Here is a 20875-nt window from a genome sequence, read left to right as displayed (position 1 = left end):
ATATTGTTACCAAAGAAGCACTGGACAAGATTTTAAATTTGAAATTAGCGACACTACTACAAGTCATTGGATCCATAAAATTACTGAAATTATTGACAATCACCTTGCTGACCGATTCATTAATTTTTCAAATATAAGAGATTAGAGAAATTAATAAATTAACATTTATAAAGAGATCCAATTTCCCTGGCGTTCTAGGTCCTATTGATTGCACACATGTTGCCATATTAAAACCAAACGTGGATAAACTTAACAAGTTTTTGTGATTTTCCAGTAACAAATATATACCAAGAAACCTAAATCAAATCGAATAAAACGAGTTTAGCCGACGATTGAAATTTAGAATCAGTCTTATCGTCACGACAGAGTCGCGATCGAACTCGAAGTCGTGATCGTATCGAGATCGAGTCGTGATTTTAGAATCCCAGCCCTGGTCTAATTTAAACCAAATATTTTTAAGTTAATCGCTAAATAATAATCTGGCGGCAAAATTTGATTTACATATTGGCTACGAAAATTCAATGATCGGACAGGATGCGGGATTGTCATTGGCTAAATCTGGATGATCGCTTCAATTCGTTCATATGGCATGTGTTGTTAAAATTAATAAAACTGATTCTCCTCTTTACGCTCCCAACAAGCTAATTAAACGTGGAAGTGTGAGTAGTTGTATAAGATTTCGCTGATGTTATGATATGCCCAAACTGCCTTATTTCAGTGTGAACTTATCATACTATAAAAATATTCAATGATGTTTCTGTTAATAAAAAGCCATCTTCTAGTTGCCAAGGGTTTAGAAACAAATATCTAAAGCATTATAATTATGGAATAATTTATAACGAAAAACAAATCTAACCAACCAGGTTCTTACATCTGAGACTGGTTAACTGCTCAAAAATACAAGACATTTTTTTTGAATAATTCGAGTTGGACTTCAAGAGGAGAAGTATTTATGCAGTGCTTTCATTTTAAAATGAACCGCAAAAAAATATAGGTCAATTTAGATATGCAGGGGGACGTTTAATTTTATACTTGACAAAGTTCTGTCAATCACCTCTTCGCCTCCAGCTGACCTCACTTTGATATGTTATTATTATTTCATATTAATGCGTTGAGCAGTATCTCAGATAATGAAGGATAGTAATTGGTTTGCAGAATCAGCGGCGGTAGTAACGATTTGGTGTTGGTCATCTAAATATTAAGTTCACTTAAAACAGGCTTTCATGAATTCGTAAATTAGGTACCTGATTTGTATTGTTGGGAGGGCTTGGTATTTATGTAAAAAATATATAAAATGTACACAACAATAATACCATACACACCAAATACCGTATAAACTGGCAAGCATGAAATACATCACGCTTCTAAGACAGTTAAATTTAAACCATTTGGCAATAATTTTCGTTTCTTAAGAAAATTCTATTTATAATTTTACGTCACCTAGGAGTTTACTTTGCTAATAAATATTTTAAGGGATATTTTGCGATAAAAATGATGCTGAGATACTTTATTGAGGCACTATTTTAAATAATATAGATTTTTTTAAAATTAAGGTTGTGCAATTCTTACATGAAACCAGCAATAACTTGCATCAAATGATACGAACGATGACTATAAAAGAAGATGACTTGATAAACATGCAAATCATTGGTGATATAAGCTACGCCTGGGAACTGGTAGATTTTTATACTAATATTATGCAAAATGGTATAAAAAAAGAACCCAAGTTGGTTATTAAGCTCCGAGCTGTTTTCTTAAAGGTAAATAGGTAATTTTTATAAAAATATATTTTTTTTTATGATTTACATTATAGCTAGCGTCTGCACTGGAACTTCCTCTACTACGAATAAATCAAGCTCATAGCGAAGATCTTATATCTGTGTCTGAATATTATAGCAAAGAACTTGAAATATATGTTCGAAAAGTGTTGCAAATAATTCCAAGCACTATGTTTGAAAATTTAGCTAGAATTATTCAGATGCAGACTAGTGTCATTAAAGAGATACCCACACGAGTTGATAAAGATAAACTAAAAGAGTATGCACAATTAGATGAAAGATTTGAGTTCGCCGAGTTAACGCATTCAATATCTATTTTCAGCCAAGGTAATTACCAAAAAGAAATATTTGATAGCAAATAGCAATTTTCATTGCATATTAATTAAATATAAATGTTGCTTATAATATCGTTTATAAAATTTAAATTGTTCTTTAATGTTTAATGCAAATATTTGTCACTTCTTTAGTGTGCTATTTTTTTAGATATCGTCTCAGCCTGGAAGATTATATTATTCAAAATCTTTTACAATTAGAATCTGTAATTAATCTTCAACTGTTTTTGATTTTTAAGATAGGGTTCTAATAACAGTCTTCAATATTTTACTATTAATATTTTCAGGTAATATTTTTTTATTCTACGCGGTGCTTCGGCCATATTTCCGGAAGTATTTCGTTAGATCTAAATTTTCATGTTGGCAGTACATACATATATGGACTTAAATAACTATTAAGTATTAGGCTTATAGATTTGATGATATCCACCTCGTTGAAGTTTCTCAAGAGCACCTAGGGAGAAATATCTTTAAAGAAAATTTTGTATGCATTACTTAATAGCTTGGTCGTTTGTCACGTTCTTCTTTTTACTGTAACTCTGTTGGTTTCTAGATTAAATGCAAGACTTCTTTTTGACGAGTCGTCGCTCTCTTATATTATTGTGATCGCTCTGATATGCAATATCGACTATGCTTAAGTGATAGTTTGTACTTTGATTAATATGTGCCTTCAAGATTGGGATTAATATGCAACATATATTGTTTATTCTTTAGTTCTATCATGTGTTAAATTTATTTTTGGGTCAAAACTTGTAGTTCGAATTATTATTTGAAATTCTTAATAATTTCCAAATAGTAGGCAATTTTTCCTGTTAAAAATAAAGGCTTCTTATTATAATTACCTTAATTTGTTAACAGAACTCGTTACATGGTTCATCGACTTCAATCTTCTACTTTGTTTCTTGCTAAACTTAATATTTTCCGTATTTTCGACTTTATGATTTTATCATCTATATCTCGACGAATTTCAGGCATGCGTATGATGAAAAGCACGTTAGTAGGTGTTGTATGCCTCGATCCGAAACAGTTGCTGGAAGATGGAATCCGAAAAGAATTGGTGCAACACATTGCAAAAGCTCTTCATAACGAGTTTATATTTAGTGCCAAGCCTAAACAGGATGAACTAGAAGCAAAACTTAAAACTTTAGGTCAAATTATGGATGGATATAAGCGATCATTTGAATACATTCAGGTATTTTAAATGGAAAAGTTAATATTTTAATATAAATAAATTTATTTGCTTAATCAAATATTTTATTCATTATTGTTAAAAGGATTATATAAATATCAATGGATTAAAAATATGGCAAGAAGAGGTGACCCGGATAGTAAACTACAATGTTGAGCAAGAATGCAATGGATTTTTAAGAAATAAGGTCCATCCTTGGCAAAGTACCTATCAGAGTAGGTACGTTCCTATCCCAATCCATCCGCCTATAGATGAAAGTGAAAACTTTATAGGAAGGTTAGCTCGTGAGGTTATCAGATTAACTCATCCTAAGTAAGTGAACAAATGAATTCTTAATATGGTAATATGCCGTTCATTCAGTGATATGTTATTTCTATTCGTTATTTTGTTCAAGAGTTTTTTAAAATCTTTCTAACATCTAATTTCATCTTCCAATTATAAATCCAACATCTAAGTATGTAAATAACACCAAGGTTCTGCTTATATCGCTATTCTTCTTTTTAATAACCATTCATATAATGTGTGGTCTTCAGAAACAATGCGCTAATTTTGCTAATATAACGTTGTATACGTACACTAAATATTTATTTTCGTAAAACAAATGAAATCCAAACATAAGGGATACAAAAAAATAGGGGAACCTGTCATGGAGGCATAGCGAAACTATAAATAAAAATGTAATTATTAATTATTAATTATTATTAATTAGTAATTATAATAATGTAATTAACTCTATAATTGAAACTTTAAAAATATCTAAAAATATGTCTTTCGTAACCGTTTTCTTTCGTATTTCTCGAAAGTTGCCGTATATGAATTGACAATGCAAATTAATTCTCTTAAAAGTAAAGCTTCATGTACAAACGATGGTATTTCTGTATTGATAATTAAAGACAATCATATAGCCTTAATTAAACCTTTATTACACATTATAAATCTAGTATTAATAACTGGCATTTACCCAAATCTGGAAATGTCTGGTGATAGACAATGCATTGAAAACTATCGACTTATTGCTTTAACAAGTACCGAATAAATTACCTGAAAAGCACATTAAAATTATATTTGGAAAATTACAAATTATTGTCAGATTGTCAATTTGTATTTTCGAAGTAAAATGAGTACCGAGGATGCAATCCAACAATTGACAGAGCAAATATTAAATAATTTTATTAAAGGCTATAACACCTTGGGCATTTTTATTGATCTCGCAAGAGGCTTTGACACTGTGGCACATCACATTTGGAAGAGAATGCGTTGAATACCTTAGTAATCAAACATAACAAGTAAAAATTAATAACCTTGTTAGAGAAATAGGTACGATTGAATGTGGTGTGCCTCAGGGTACAGTCCTTGGAATACTTTTATTTTTTATCTATATAAATAACCTTACAAGAATTTTATGTAGACAAGAATTTTATATAGACGTTGATAATACTGTAATTGTAGATTATTTATCCTGAGTCATATAAGTCTAAAGACCCCTATTCTGTGGGTGGCAGGAATATTATTTTCGGTATTAACCAGGTGATTAGATAAGTTGTTAGAAGTACGAGAGCATACACCTAATTTATTATCTGAATATCTCAAAAAACTTTTGGTAACTTGGTTGGATAATTCATCGAAATATCTAATACTTCTGTATACGGAGGATTTACTATCTTTACACAAGAGTTTTTTTATTTAACGATTTATTGAACTGTTTAAAATAAATTTTATTTTATTTGAACATTGTCAGTTGCTGAAGGCTGTCTATAAATTTCAAGCGCCAATGAATCTATATTAGATTTCTTGATCTAGATCTATTGATCAAAAGGGTAGACGACCCTCACCCTCCTTTTCATAGCTAAATTGATTACACCACTAACCCACGACGGAATTAAGGTGTTTTAAAAAAATCTTGTTGATCATTTTTAGAACCAGTGAAAATAGTGAAAACATGGTCCACGTACCTCAACCGACATGTAATAAAACTTTTGTATAAGTTGCTTTGTAATATTTTCCCTTCAATAAAAGACATAAAAACCTGTGATAGAAAAGGTGACAAATTAGAACCCATGGAACCCAACCTGAATTGTGAGAAGAAGTTTTGTTTTAAAACAATATCTGAAAGGGAACAAATTTCCAAAATAATATTGGTATTTAGATTAGAATTTAAGAACAATAAATCTCGTAAATCGGGAGGGATACTTGGAAATAAATTGGAAACGTCAAAGGAGTTTGGAGGTATAATAATATTAGACGACAAGTTCTGTGCCAGATGAAAGTTGTTTTTATTGGAACAGTGGTTAGAAAAACCCTTGAAAAAAAAATGGTTAAAATCGATGTTAACCAGGAAAAAAGTTTTGATGCAGGGGAATTTTTATAAGAAACTACAAGTCTAATAGGATAGTTTTATTTATGAATCTTAGGAAAGCAATAAAGTAAAGGAGTGGTTCATGGGAATTAGTTCCTAAGGTTGCATAGAAAAATGTTCAAAAGATGCATTACAAATTTTAAATAGTTGTTTAATATAATGAACATATCTAGAGGTTGGGTTATTAGATAAAATTTGTATTGTGATTATGTCTAAATCCGATTATTACATTAAAACTAAACAATTTTTGAACTCGGATGATTTTCAAAATTCTCCTTTCGTCAACTATATCATCGATGCTAAACATAGATTCATCCCAGAGGCAGACATAGAAGTTCTTCATGTTTATCAGAAAAGCTTAAGCTTGGACCTTCTAGTTAGCCTCGAAATTAATAAAGCCATAAAATCACCAGATTTTGTTTGGCTTATGAACATTGATTACGCATAGTTAAAAAGATAAGGAAAACAATTTATAAGTTTTATCAACTACGCGAGTTTATGCCTCGTGAGTTGTTGGGAGTGGTCTATCAGGCTCTGGTTGGATTCATTCTAAATTATGGTTTAAGAAATTGAGGTAGTGCGTGCAGTACAATCTTATCAAACCTGGGTATTACTTAAAAACATATACTAAAAATGGTAAATAAAAAACCAAAAACATATCCAACGGTTAATTTGTTTTTGGAAAGTGCTGCCCTCACAGTAAGAGAACTTTACCTGAAGAACATTCTTAACTTTATGAAAAATAAGGACACACCGCTTTATTAATACTAGATTGGTCACTCGGGAACATTTTTTGACTAAGCTAGATTTTACAATTTGTCAGCATCATATTTTCTATGTAGGGTCAAGAATCTTTTACCAAACGATGACTAGACTATAAGAAAGAAACTGTTTAATGTACGGATAACTGAATTAATAAGGTGTAACTATGAAAAAGTTACCCTTTTTAACGTAAACAAATATTTTTAATAGAAACAGATTAACCACCCAAGTCTGAGGTAGAATAAAAGTATATATTAGTTTCTCAAACCTATTTTTACATTATTATTGTGCTTTGAAATACTATGTCCTGTTAAGTCACAAAGTTGTGACTTAGGGCACAAACACTATTTTTGTAACAATACTGTAAAATTTTAAGTATTATATTTGACTTTGATTTTTTAAATCTCTAAACACTTTTTGTATATATTTTATATCTAAGTCCAAACGTTTTTTGTGTATAATAAGGTATATAAGTAAGACACTAAAGAAATTTAAATAGACTAACTTGCATTGTTATAGGTCCCACCTATCAAGTCTTAAAGTTTGGCACACTCTCTGCCAAACACCTTGTATATTATGGTTTTCATTATATATTATTTAAATTATCAATATCTATGCCTATGATAAAACTTATACATTTCACATTGTGAACTTAGTTAATAGTTTGTTTTGCTTTAGATATGTTTGTGTTTTAGTTCAGTTCATTTTTCCTCTATTTGTTTATTTTATACTTTTACATCTATAACATGTAATGATAAATTGGTTTTAATATAAAGAAACTAGCTTAAATATTTATTATGGAGTAATCCTGTAATATTCCCTTCCATCAATTTTAGAGTTGCTGTTTACTTACCTACTACCTCAACATGGTATGATATAAAAAACCATAAACCTCTCTTTAACAAAGAAACTATTGTTTCAATAGCAAAAGCCATTGAAATTACTGGCGTGGTTGGCTTGGATAGACTATTTTCGTTTATGATAACCACAGCTTTACAGCGCATAATTGGTAAGGATTCAAATTTACAACAATAACTAAGTTATAATTTAATTACCCATAATATTAGTTTCATAAATAAGAATGAATAAATGCTATTAGGGCACAACATTGGAGAAATTTGTGGACTACTTATTTATGTAGATTAAATTAATGAGCTTATATTAATTAACACATGTATAGTAAATATAAATATTTGTTGTTATTTTGTAGCTCACCTTGAAAATAAAAATATTAAAAATAGCTCTTGGGTCAATGTTATTACTACAATAAAAAATGATATGAGGCAAAGAACTGACTGGTCTAGCCCGTACAAAATTTATTCGGCATATGTGAATAGAACGACAAAAATCTGGTCCGAATTCTTGGAGAAAATATTACTTGTTGGACAGTTACAACTGCTGCGAACCCTTATAGCATTTCATTTAAATAAAACTTGTAGATTTAATGCCAAGATCCTCGAGTCTTCTTTAAGGTCTTTCAATAAGTAAGTTTTAGTAATGGTATTTAAAAAAATTATTACACTATATTTTTAGATCTCTGCTTCTGGATTTGAAAAAAGGCAATACTCAATTATCTGAAGAGTTTATGGTTAAATTGTCCGAATATTTTAACTACGCGGGGCTAAATGAACCTTTTAACAAAGTCTATGTAACTACCCGAAATGATAAGGACTATGCATTGATTCTGTTTTTATTTGTCTTGGTACATGTGAAGTTTATGTTTTTGCCTCAAAATCTTGGTAAGAAAAAAAACGTGATTTTATATACAATCTCTTAAATTTTGCTTCAAAAAAAAGTTACTTTGCTTAACAGTTACATGAAATTTCACGTAAATATGACTTTCGTAAAAGCGTATAGGTATAGCCATAGTTCAAGGTAAGTACAGTTTGGAGAATAAGACAATAGTAAAGTACAGTGTGACAATGATGAAATACAGTATGGAAATAATATGAAATGTACAGGGTGGCCAAATAAGAATGCGAGGTACTGTATCTGGGAAACTATTCATCGTAGAAGCTTGCGATAAAAAAAGTTATTACTAAAATGGCTAAGAGAATGACCTGGAAAATATTTTCAAGTTTCTAAAATGGCCGCTAGGGGGCGCAACTGCAATCTTGAATCTAGAAAACTGATGTTTCTGTAAATTTTGCTGAATTAACCTAACAAAAAAATAGCTGATTATTAAAGTAGAGGCTAATCCGAACCTTTTTTATTTGAATAGTTTTGCTGTATCTCTAAAAATAAAGTGGTGGGGGGTGTTCAAAAGTTGGCTTAAAACACACCCTGTATACTAAAAACGCCTTAGCCGATTTTATCAAACTTGGGCTAGTTGAAAAGAGCTATTATTAAGCTACGAATATTATTATATTTCATGTTTTTTTAGTTTTACATCTCGCCGCTAGAGGGCTTTTTTCGGCTTTCTGACACAAATTACTAATTTTCTCAAAAAACTTAAATGCAATGGTATACATTTTTTATACAAAAAAATAGCTTAATGACGCCTAAATATGCTTGCGAAAACCGCATCTTAATATCTTCATCCTAACCTAAAATTTAGGCCAAAGAAAATTTTATATGGAAATCCCTTAATATTTATAAAAACTACAAAATAATTTATTTCGAATTTCTTTTATAATGTAAGTTGTGGCCCTATAAAGGACCGATTTTAAAAAGAAAGGGTTTTAATGCCCCCGTAAATGCTCGAAATGCTGACCATCACGCTCTATGCATTGCTGAAGCCTCTCATAGGTAGATAGAACTGCAGCTTCAATTTCGGCTCTCGGTATGGTATGTATTGCATTACGAATGCGGTTTTTCATATCTTCTCTAGTCGTAGGCTGAGTCTGAAATACAATGTCCTTTAACCGCCCCCATAAATAGAAATCAAGACAGGTTAAGTCTGGGGATCGCGGCGGCCATGGAATCAGGCTTCCTCTTCCAATCCACAGCTGTTGAAAAATGTTATTAATTTGCTCTCGCACATTCCTAGCAAAATGTGCTGGACAACCATCCAACTGCAAAAACAAATTTTGCCTGACTTCCAGTGGCACATCTTCCAGCAACAACGGTAATTGATTTACCAAAAAGTCGAAAAAAACATTGCCATTTAGAGATTGCTCAAAAAAATATGGTCCAATAATGTTGCCTCCAAGTATACCACACCACACATCTAAACTTCAGCGCCCTTGGTGCTGAACTTCACGCAACCAATGCGGATTTTCTGCAGACAAATAATGCATGTTATGCAGGTTGACTCTACCATCACTATTAAATGTGGCTTCATCGGTCCAAAGAATTTTAAATAAAAAATCTCTGTCCTCGCGTATCATGCCTAATATCCAATGGCAATAGTCCAACCTACGGTCAAAGTCTGCTTCTTCCAATGCCTGATGTAAATTAACATGATATGGGTGCATTCTATAAATATATTAAAAAAAAAGCTGAACTTAAATAAATCCATATATGGCGATGGCTATTAGAATTTACCTATTGTCCTTCAAAATATTTTGAATCGTTGTTCTTGATATGCCTAATTCAAGGGATAATGCTCTTGTGCTAACATGATGATTTCCTTCAATATATCCCAGTACGCTGTTAATATTGTCCACATTTCTTCTAATTCTTGGCCGTTGAAACCTAGGCCGAAAACTACCATTGGCTCGTAAGTTCGCCACTAATCGGGGAAAAAATCTAACATCGCAAGGACTTCGATTTGGATATCGAGCAGCATAAACTCTTTTTGCTACTGCAGCATTTTGAAGACATTCAAAATAAACCGCAAGCATATCAACAGCTTCATCGTTCGTAAAACGCATTTTGCAAAAACAAAAAATGCTGAAGTAACGTAAAAATTTTGACAACTTACTATTGACAATTTGAGGAATGTTTATAATTTAAGTAGACATTTGTTTTGTTGCATTCTATGGCCTGCTTTCTAATAATTATTTTTTTCGTATTATATCCATAGTGAATATATAACATAAAATAGGTCTGATTTTTGATATAAGCATTATTAATACTTACCTTTTAGTGATATTAGGTAATATTTTCAAAAATGGTAAATTTTGTTTTCAAAAGTAGTGAATTTTAAAAAATTCCAAAATAATGAGTATAAAAAAATTAAAATTTAAGGGTATAAAATATTCTTTGGCCTATATTTTAGGTTAGGAACAAGATATCGAGTTGCGGTTTTCGCAAGATTATTTAGACATCATTTAGCTATTTTTCTATGAAAAAAAAATCATATCAACGCATTTAAGTTTTTTGAGAAAATTAGTCATTTGTGTCAGAAAGCCGAAAAAGCCCTCTAGCGGCGAGATGTAAAACTAAAAAAAACATGAAATATAATAATATTCGTAGCTTAATAATAGCTCTTTTCAACTAGCCCAAGTTTGATAAAATCGGCTAAGGTGTTTTTAGTATACAGGGTGTGTTTTAAGCCAACTTTTGAACACCCCCCACCACTTTATTTTTAGAGATACAGCAAAACTATTCAAATAAAAAAGGTTCGGATTAGTCTCTACTTTAATAATCAGCTATTTTTTTGTTAGGTTAATTCAGCAAAATTTACAGAAACATCAGTTTTCTAGATTCAAGATTGCAGTTGCGCCCCCTAGCGGCCATTTTAGAAACTTGAAAATATTTTCCAGGTCATTCTCTTGGCCATTTTAGTAATACATTTTTTATCGCAAGCTTCTACGATGAATAGTTTCCCAGATACAGTACCTCGCATTCTTATTTGGCCACCCTGTACAATGACTGTCCTAGATTTCAGATCTCGCAAACGGTAAAAGATGCAAGGGCTGTTAAATTGGGGCAAATAGGAGTAATTTAATGCTTATTAAAATGTCGCTTAGAAATGAATCTTTTTTACTGGCCATAACGTCATTAAGCGCAATGCGGGTCAATATTAGAAATTATAGATCGGGGGTATGAAAGAGACCGTGCAGTGGTACGCCGGTATTTAAGGTAGCGATACCGTAACGGTAAGTTATAATAAGAAAGCTAGGAAGGTGTTTGGACATACATAAGACTTAATTCAATGTCAAAGATTTTGTATAAAGTCTCTGCCCGCCAGGTCGTGTATTTTGGTAGGCGAAGAAAACACTTCGATAGCTTAGCTATTATTTAATATAAGTAAACACTGCTGGTTCAGAACAGCTCTAACATGGGTTGTATATAAAATAAAACGTGTTTTTTGTGGTTTCGATAATATGGTTACAGAGAGAGTCGCGCCAGAGGGACGCACACTGACTTTTTTACATTGCGAGCTCTGGTGGCGCTTATCAAAATGAAATTGGGCGGCGTTGCCGTAGTTAACAAAAAGAATAGTTTAAATTGAATTTTTACATAAAAGTTAACATATTCGCTCCCTTAAAAGGTTAGGCTTTCACAAGATATATAAAATAAAATTATTCTAAATTTTATAACAAATAAAATACTTAATTCAAATAAGCACGTATGGATAAACACAAATATGACTAGTATAGTTATTAGTTCTCAACTGGTAGGAGAGCAATATGTGCTACGGCACGTTTGAAAATGCCATTGCTCGTCTGCACGCTGACTACACGAGTGACGTTGTCCTTTCCAGGATGGAGGGCCTCAATCCGACCCAAAGGCCAGTTCATCGGTGGGACGTTGTCCTCCTTTAGTAGTACTAGAGATCCAATGTGGGGGTTTGAGGATGTGGTAAATTGCCACTTGTTGTGTTGTTGCAAATGATGTAGATACTCCTGCACCCAGCTTGACCAAAAATGCTGACTAAGCATTTGCAAATGCTGATAGCGTTTGACATGATTCACGGGCATCTTAGTTTGGTTTTGAGAAGGTAGAGCGGTGAGTTGATGTCCAATCAGGAAATGTCCAGGCGTCAAGACTTCTAGATCATTAGGATCGGACGACAAAGGAAATAGGGGTCTCGAATTTAATATTGCCTCAATCTGAGTTAATAAAGTATAGAACTCTTCATACGTTAACCTAGTTCCATTCAATACACGTTTAATGTTGTGTTTACATGACTTCACAGCCACCTCCCTCAAACCTCCAAAGTGTGGGGACCTCGCCGGAATAAAGTGCCAATTAATTCTCGAGTTCATCAAATAATTTTTCAGTATAGACGATGCCATATCGTTTATTCTTATGAGTTCATTGTTACACCCAACAAAATTTGTAGCATTATCCGAAAATATGTCTGTGCATAAACCACGCCGTGACACGAATCTTTGTAATAAGCTTAAAAATCCTTCAGCAGATAAATCTGAAATAAGCTCGACATGAACTGCCCTAGTGGCAAGACAAATGAATATACAAATGTACGATTTAATAATTTTATTCGTGCACGTTTTTCCATCTTTAAGTTCAATGGGCCAGTCTACTGCCACACATAAAAATTATTTAGTTAGCGTTACTCTTGCCTCCGGCAAATCAGCCTTTTCCATTTCATTTTCCTTTCCTTTTCAATCCATTTTCGTTTCCAAGAGTTGAGGCTTAGCCTTAAAACAAACGCACTTTCTGATAACGGATCTCACGATTTGTTTGCCATTTATAGGCCAATACGTTTGACGAACGTGAGAAAGGGTTGTTTGAATACCTGAGTGCAAACATCTTAAATGTTCATGCTCGATGATGAGCCTTGTAAATGGATGTTTACCAGGTAGGAGAATAGGATTTTTTGCTTGAAGAGATAATTGTGAATGTCTTAATCGACCACCTACTCTAAGAATTCCCTCAGAATCGAGAAAGGGATTTAAGGATTTTAATTTGCTTTTTGGTGAGACCGATTTGCCGCAGCTTTAACGAGATGGATTTTGTCTTAGCTTCAGGAAGCTGCAAGTTGAAAAATCTATAGTTTCAGGCCAATTTTTAGAAGGAGAACGAAGAAACTTAGGACTGTGCCACCATAGATTGGATTTAGATAAATCAGCAAGTCTTGCACCTCGGAAAATGATATCCGCGGGATTGTTACTTGAAGAAACGTGATGCCAATTATTAATGTTTATCATTCGTTGAATTCTGCGACTCTATTTGACACAAATGTCTTCCAGTTACGAGGCTGGCTATTAAGCCAAGCAAGAACAATAATTGTAGAGTCCGTCCACAAGAAAATATTATCGATTTGGATGGAAAATGTTTTTAAACATTTGGAGACAAGTTGAGCGAGTAATCAACAACCACAAAGTTCGAGACGGACTAGTAAGATTGTCTTGAGAGGTGCCATTCGGAATTTAGCACACAACAAGTGCGATTCAATCAGTTGCATTCATTGAATAAAGATCAATGCAACATGCATAAGCTTTCTCGATAGCGTCTGCAAACCCGTATAGATAAACGTTGCGAAATTGTTTTATCAAGGCATGTCGAGGAATGCGTATTAATCCTACCTTGGATGATATTTCTTCACGTAGTGCTAACCAATCATGAAATAAGTCACAAGGTAGGCGTTTATCCCAACCTATATTTAGTTGCCAAAGCCTTTGAATAATGATCTTTGCACGTATAGAAAGAGGTCCTAGCAGACCGAGTGGGTCGAATATTGGATTATTATTGACAGAATAGCTCTTTTCGTAATTATTTCAGAATTGTGCGAGATGTTTTCGGAATTATATTCGAAGTATCAGAAGAAGGGTTCCAAGAAACACCTGAGGCTTTAATACCAGTATCACTGGAAATAATATAATGCGACTTATTATTGTCGTGAAATTCTTCAGATAAATCTTGTAACACTTTGTTATGTAATAATGTAATACCAGGATTATTTGATTGGAATTTTTTAAGTTGAAAACCATATTGATCTAAAATATGACAAATAGATTTTCGTAATTTGATCAGTGAATCTGGAGAGGAGGCACTTGTTAAAAGGTCATCGACGTAAAAGTCCGAAAGAATAGTTTGACTTTCGATTGGGTGAGATTTCGAGAGATCGAAAGCTATTTGCTGCATTTTTCGAAGAAAACCTTGAAATCGTGTTAAGTCAGCTTAAGCTTGCCTCGTTCGTGTTTATACTCTTTTAATTTAGCGTCAGCCATTTTAAATTTTGTATTTTGACAACGTTACGTGAAATAATATTTAATGCAATATGCGAGAAAAATAATTACAACAAAGCAATTTATCTTTGATCGAGTGAATAAAAATTCAATTTGTAAATATACGAGAGCAAAAAAAATACTAATAAAAATATCGTGAATAAAATTTATAAAAACTATTAAGCTAAGCTAAACTATTAGCCTACAGAGTGACGAGAATTATAACGAGTATGAATTATTCTGTCCCCACCTAGGCACGTAATAAGACATTCGTTTTGCAACGTGAAATGAAATATAATGTCAACATAAGCATTATGTATCAGAAAATACTTTGTGCTTATAAAAATCGAGAATCAAGTGTAAACCCTTATTTTGCCGAAAATAATAGTTGCGAAAACTCTCCGTGAAATCAACACAACAATATAAAAATGGCTATCGAGTTATGATAGCGAACCACGAAAAAGGCTTTTAAAAAATTTTTATTTCGAACGTTACAGGGTGACTTATGACTAACCTATTTAATGTCTAAAATCTAACTGGTTATATTTTGTGTAAGGGGTTCTATGGTCCATAACTCCTCCCTCCTAGGAAACGAGCTTACGGGTGGAACAGGAGTAGCGAGGTCATATGACGATTTCTGAGCAAGACTTCGTCATAGCTTCTTCTTGATGTCTTCTCTGGTTCTGTAGCCAGGGCATGATTAGCTTCTGGATGATGGAGTAGCTGAATATAGCTGCTAGAAGGACATACAGCAGTACGGTCCAAATACTGGTTCTCTGGTAGTAAACGGGTTGGTTTATGGCACGGTCGAGTTTTTTATGTTGCATCTGGACAATTTTCTGCATCAGTTTAGCTTCATTTGGATCTAAGGAGCTTTGTTTTAAATGGTTGAAATGGATGGGTAATGCTTCACTGGTAGACGGCGATAAGTTCAATTGCGGCAGTTCGATGTTTTTGTAGAGGGTTTCAGAATCCCTGTGATTTTTAATAGCTATGCTTCCAACATGAAGTTCACAATCAGGGCTAATTTCCAGGATGTAGGTGCCATTCAAGGGAATATTATCTTTGTTGGTACCACAAATTTGGGTAGCTGCAATTGGTTGTGGTATAACTAACATCCATTTTTCTTTGTCTAGTTTTTCAGCTTTGTTCTAATCAATTTAGATTTAGGTTTGGTCATAGAACAATATAATAAGGGGAAATAGAATTAGACATGTTTTGGCGCCCTCTGTGCGGCCTGTTGGGTTATTAAACGTATTAGAATTAAATATAAATTTCTTAACTTACCACTACTAGCACAATATCACTAAAATGAAATCAAAAAAAGTCGATAATTATAAAATAAAGCACCTCGAAAACCACAATAAAAACAATCACCAACCACCATCAAACGCGCAAATCGCAAGAAAAATCAAAACTAAAATGGTTGACCTTCCTTTATAAATCATTAAATATCATTACCTGCCTTATCGTGTTATGCAACCCACTCTGCATATAATACCGTTGCTGCCATCTGTTGGCGAGGCGTGCCATTATTTTCGTGAAATTAGAGTTTATTAAGGACTGCCCAGACCCTGGGTTTGGTGGCATTGTGATGTGGTTGCGCTAAATATCAACATCTGCACTTCGCAGGTCTTTGTCTATTGGCAAAGGGCTGAGATTTTGGCAAATATATTCATTAGTAGTAATCTGCTGGCATGGTTTTTTGGATTTTGCATACTTCAGCTCATTGAGGATTAGGAATTTGGATTGAGGAAATATTATCTTGTGAAAAGTTTGTGATGGGGTAGGTAAGGGGACAGATGGTAAAGTAAGTAACTATCTTTCTCTACGATAGGCACTTCAATTATAAAAATAACCTTGTTTCCTTTTGCGTAACTTTTAATACTTAAAACCCTTTTGAAAAGAAGTAAGTTTTCTAGGTTTGAATCAAACGGGAGTCTGCCGGATGTTAGACCTCTGGAAATAATTTGAATTTCGTTAAGTAAATCTTTTGGATTGAGAATCGATGTATGAAAGGTATTTAATTTTGAAAAGGTTATTGCTATTTGAAGATCCTCTAAAACATCATATATTTCTTGAAGAAATGTGGTTACATGAGCTAGCATTGCTTGTAGAAGAAAGTAGTGTTTATCTTCAGAATTCATTTTATCAAGTCTTTTGACTTTTTTTGAATTTGAATAATTTGTGATTCTAGAATATTTTGATTACTGGATATATTTTTTGAAAGTTTTTGAAATAAACTATTAGAGCTTTCAATTATAGTCATTTGTTCTTGCATTAATGATTTTAAATTATTTTCGTTTTGTAGTATAGAAGTAATTGCCGTGTCATACCGTTGAGCATTTTCGTTGTCTAGGTTACCGGTTATACTTTTTACTATGTTGCCTAAACCGTTTACTACCCTTTTTTCGCGTATTTTAAAATTAAGAGGATTTATCTGAAGTAATTGATTTCTTATTTTCTTTTCTAGAGTTGTGGCCAAATTGTAAGAGTTAAATATTCCTTTTTATATAGAGAGCAGTTTTCTACATTTTTTCCTAGGTTATGTATGGTTTCTTGTAAAATAAGGGATTGGTTTACTATGGGATTTATATCGTAAATTTGTATAAAGGTCCAATAATCGATAATATTTCGTGAGTTATGTGAGCCTGGATTCTTTGTCACATCATGGAAAGTTACGTCGGCTCTTGTATATTGGAGGGACAGCAATAATCCAGCGATGAGGAGCTGCATACTCTTAGTCTAACGTATTCTATTTTGCCTATAGAAGCCGATGTGTGTGCTTCCAAGCCGCTTAGTCTATGGTGGTCGAGGTTGGACCCTTGCTAAACGTTCGATTCCTAATAGATTAGGTCGAAGTGTGACTGCCTCCTGGGGTGCCTTTCATAGATTCGGTAGTAGATGAGGTTCGATGCCGATAAACCGTTAAAACAGACCGATTCCGCGATTTATGTCGGATATCCTTCAACAAAATTCCGTACGACTGCGCCAGTTATGATAGCGAACCACGAAAAAGGCTTTTTAAAAAATTTTATTTCGAACGTTACAGCGTGACTTATGACTAACTTATTTAATGTCTAAAATCTAACTGGTTATATTTTGTGTAACTGCTCCTATAAGTAAACTAATATTATTTGTGAAATAAGCAGATAATCATATTATGCAGAATAAAGAAATATACACATTAGTAAGGGGTTCTATGGTCCATAACTACCGTGGTACGAGATATCGTGTTTGTTTACAAAAAAAATGTCGAGTTAAATAAGGTAAAACGAGATTGCTTAGTGAAGCAATAATTAAAAATACGAGACGAGAAGGATTTAGGCAATGGATATAATTATTTAATGGCAATGGAAAGGACTGACCTGTACTGTCGATCCGCCTTGTTCGATTTTCCCAACGTGATCGGATAATGGTTCCCATGCTAGATCGTGTTGTATCCGTGGAGAAGGACCATGTATAAAGTCTCTGTCCGCCAGGTCGTGTATTTTGGTAGGCGAAGAAAACACTTCGATAGCTTAGCTATTATTTAATATAAATAAACGCTGCTGGTTCAAAACAGCTCTAACATGGGTGTACATAAAATTAAACGTGTTTTTTGTGGTTTCGATAATATGGTTACAGAAAGAGTCATGTGCGTCAAGCGCCAATGCGTCCCACACTGACTTTTTTACATTGCGACCTCTGGTGGCGCTTATCAAAATGAAATTGGGCGGCGTTGCCGTAGTTAACAAAAAGGATCGTTTAAATAGAATTTTTACATAAAAGTTAACAGATTTAATTTAAACTTCATCAATTGTCTTAGAAAAGAGAGTGAGAAATCACCAGGACAGGCACTAGTTTTAATGATGGAGATGTTCAGATCATTCTGTAAAAAGAAAGAGATCAACCAAAAGCTTGTAAAAGTTGCTGAAGACATCACTTGGTATTGTTGATGATTAATTGATAATAATGACGGTATATGCCTTATAAAATATGCGGTGTATTTTAAGAGTACGCTTTAAGAAGTCTTCATGCGCTTGGAAAAAAAAGCAAATAAGGCGTTTGGCTTAATTTTACGAGCATCATATTAACATTTTACTTAAGTTAACATAACTAATTTTGGGTACTGCATTATTAAAAAGGTACTATAAACACAGAACATAACATATGTTTCTATTTCTTTTTTTTTTGTAATTTTAAATACATTGAATTTATGAGCTTATGCCAATATTTAAATCGCTTTGTTATTTAAATTATACTTCATGTATGGAGGCTGATCATGTCTAAGTTAAAAATACCTGTTTATTTATTTTCCTACTTTAAAATAGTTTGTAACTGTATAACAATATCGAAAACAATTTTTTCTATTCAAAATGTATGTATGCAATATACATAAATTTTGCGTGGGGGACAGTGTTCGGCGGATAGGCCTAAAAGCTCCTTTCTACTAGCCCCTGAGACCCCGTCATTACCGCTGGCCACCCTCCCTAGTCTCCCTAAGCAGGTGACTTGTCCTCCTAATGAAGAGCACTCCTTTCTAGATAAAGTTTTTCAGTTCCTCTCGTCACAGGAAGGGGGAACCCACAGCTCGTCTCCTGATCCTAGACCATCCTTCGCATTCTCGTTTACTACGCTACATCACAACTAGTATATAGCGGGCTGGGCACCACGTCTAAGATACCCGGATCTTAAATTGCAGATTGATAGCAGCTCTTTGGCCTGTCGGCAATCGCTGTTCCTACTCCAATTCTCTCTAGTCTTATCCTATGCCCAGTTATCCAGGATATGAAAAATTTGTCTCTTACTTAGTTACTAATATCTAGTTGGACGGTTCCCAAACTAGAACGGGGCTGCGGCGTATACTCCAATTAAACACAATGCTTGCATTAGGCACTATGGTAAGTGTCTTTTAACATCACTTTTCAAAAAGTGATGGTACTCAAGGCTGCAATTTTTCTAAGGAGTATTCTAGCTACCCAGACTAATGGAGGTAATCCGCAAAATTTCTCTGACTAAAGGGAAACTACATCTTATACAGGCAGGGCATGCAAGGATGAAGACAAGACAATGGAGCACATACTTTGCGACTTGCCTACTCTCTCGTCACTACACAGCAGTATTCTAAGCAAATCTCCTCTCGTTAATTCGCTGGACTGGACATTCAACAGACGTGCACAATGGGCCAAGTGACGCCTAAGTGCAGTGGTGCTTACTTATGAAATCTGTATATGTAATCTCTGAGATTACATATAAGAAATCTGTATATGTAATCTCTGAGATTACATATAAGAAATCTATATATGTAATCTCTGAGATTACATATACAGATTTTTTGGATCACTCCCTGCACTTTTGGACCAATTTGGAACTGGTTCAAGGGTGCAGTGTGCTTGGCTGGCCTTTAAGGCAGCTTGGCTGCCAGAGTAAATTATTCTTTCTGTTTTCGAGCCCTCTTTAACTTCATCCCTTATAGCCACCTCCAGAATGGCGAACACCTCCGCTTGAAAGAACTATTTAAATTTGGCATCTATAACAAAAAAAAATATGATGATGGCCGCGAAAAGACCAAATATAGAATCATTAATTTTAGGTCATGTAGGATTTATTTTGCTCTTCCGTTTAAAACCTTTTTTAATTATTTTGAAAAAAAAATCGGATTCTTTAATCCCTCGGATTATTTAGATTTTTTAATAAGAATCAAATAACACAATAATAACAATTTACCATCATTTTATCTTTTACAGTTTTCGAGATCATAATAGTCATCTTTGAATTTTTGACACCCTGCATACATATTAAAAACCAAATTTGACAATTTTCTGTTTCATGACTTTATAAGACAGCTGATTTTTATCCCAAGAAAATTCTTTCATATAATCGATTACTTGTCCTAAAGAAAACCATATTTGCCGGTTGCAATCTAAGTAAAAATCCAAGATTACTTTTTTTAGAGTAAAAAGTTATATTATTTTTAAAGTTCGATGTTTCGGTTTTTCGAAGCAATCAACTCTTTGTTTTCTTATTACTGGATAATTTTTACACATAAGTATTTTGATTGCCCGTATAATATAAATATTATGTATTATGTAAGTATACAGGGTGTTACTTAAAGGTATGTCATAATTTAAAACGGACATTCCTGGACCGACTTTAAGTCGAAAAGTTTATATAAACATGGGTCCTAAAATGCTTAGTTTTTAAGATACAGGGTGTTAAAGTTTGCAAAGTTTATTAAAGCAAAGCTAACTTGATTTATTTCCATAATTTTTAAAGATGCATTTTATGCATAAAAGACGTTTCTTTAATTAACGATTACACCCAAACGGTAAGATTTACAGCAAAAGTCATGGAGGAATTTTTTGTTTATAATTGATTGATAATTAAGATAAAATCATATTTTTTTCGTAAGTCAATGTCGTAGAATTTATTTTTGTAAAATTGTATAAAAA

At 33.2% G+C, this 20875-nt stretch overlaps 1 protein-coding gene across 4 annotated transcripts in view; it reads left to right on the top strand.

Annotated features, from left to right (window-relative positions):
* Positions 1–20875, top strand: part of LOC126734993 (WASH complex subunit 5) — a 249917-nt gene that overhangs the window by 31403 nt on the left and 197639 nt on the right. For all 4 annotated transcript variants that reach the window (XR_007660245.1, XR_007660244.1, XM_050438860.1 and 1 more), the window contains 7 exons: positions 1554–1760; positions 1814–2105; positions 3082–3302; positions 3385–3611; positions 7254–7426; positions 7628–7901; positions 7951–8156. Coding sequence is in view for 2 of the 4 variants with exons in the window: in XM_050438860.1 (XP_050294817.1) it covers positions 1554–1760; positions 1814–2105; positions 3082–3302; positions 3385–3611; positions 7254–7426; positions 7628–7901; positions 7951–8156 (1600 nt within the window). In the remaining 2 variants the exon portion in view is untranslated. The remainder of the gene's footprint in view (positions 1–1553; positions 1761–1813; positions 2106–3081; positions 3303–3384; positions 3612–7253; positions 7427–7627; positions 7902–7950; positions 8157–20875) is intronic.

Source organism: Anthonomus grandis, chromosome 4 (genome assembly GCF_022605725.1).
Source record: "Anthonomus grandis grandis chromosome 4, icAntGran1.3, whole genome shotgun sequence".
In the NCBI taxonomy this organism is placed as follows: Eukaryota; Metazoa; Arthropoda; class Insecta; order Coleoptera; family Curculionidae; genus Anthonomus; species Anthonomus grandis.
Note: the sequence above shows the minus strand (reverse complement) of the source record. Positions and strands in the feature narration are given on the sequence as shown.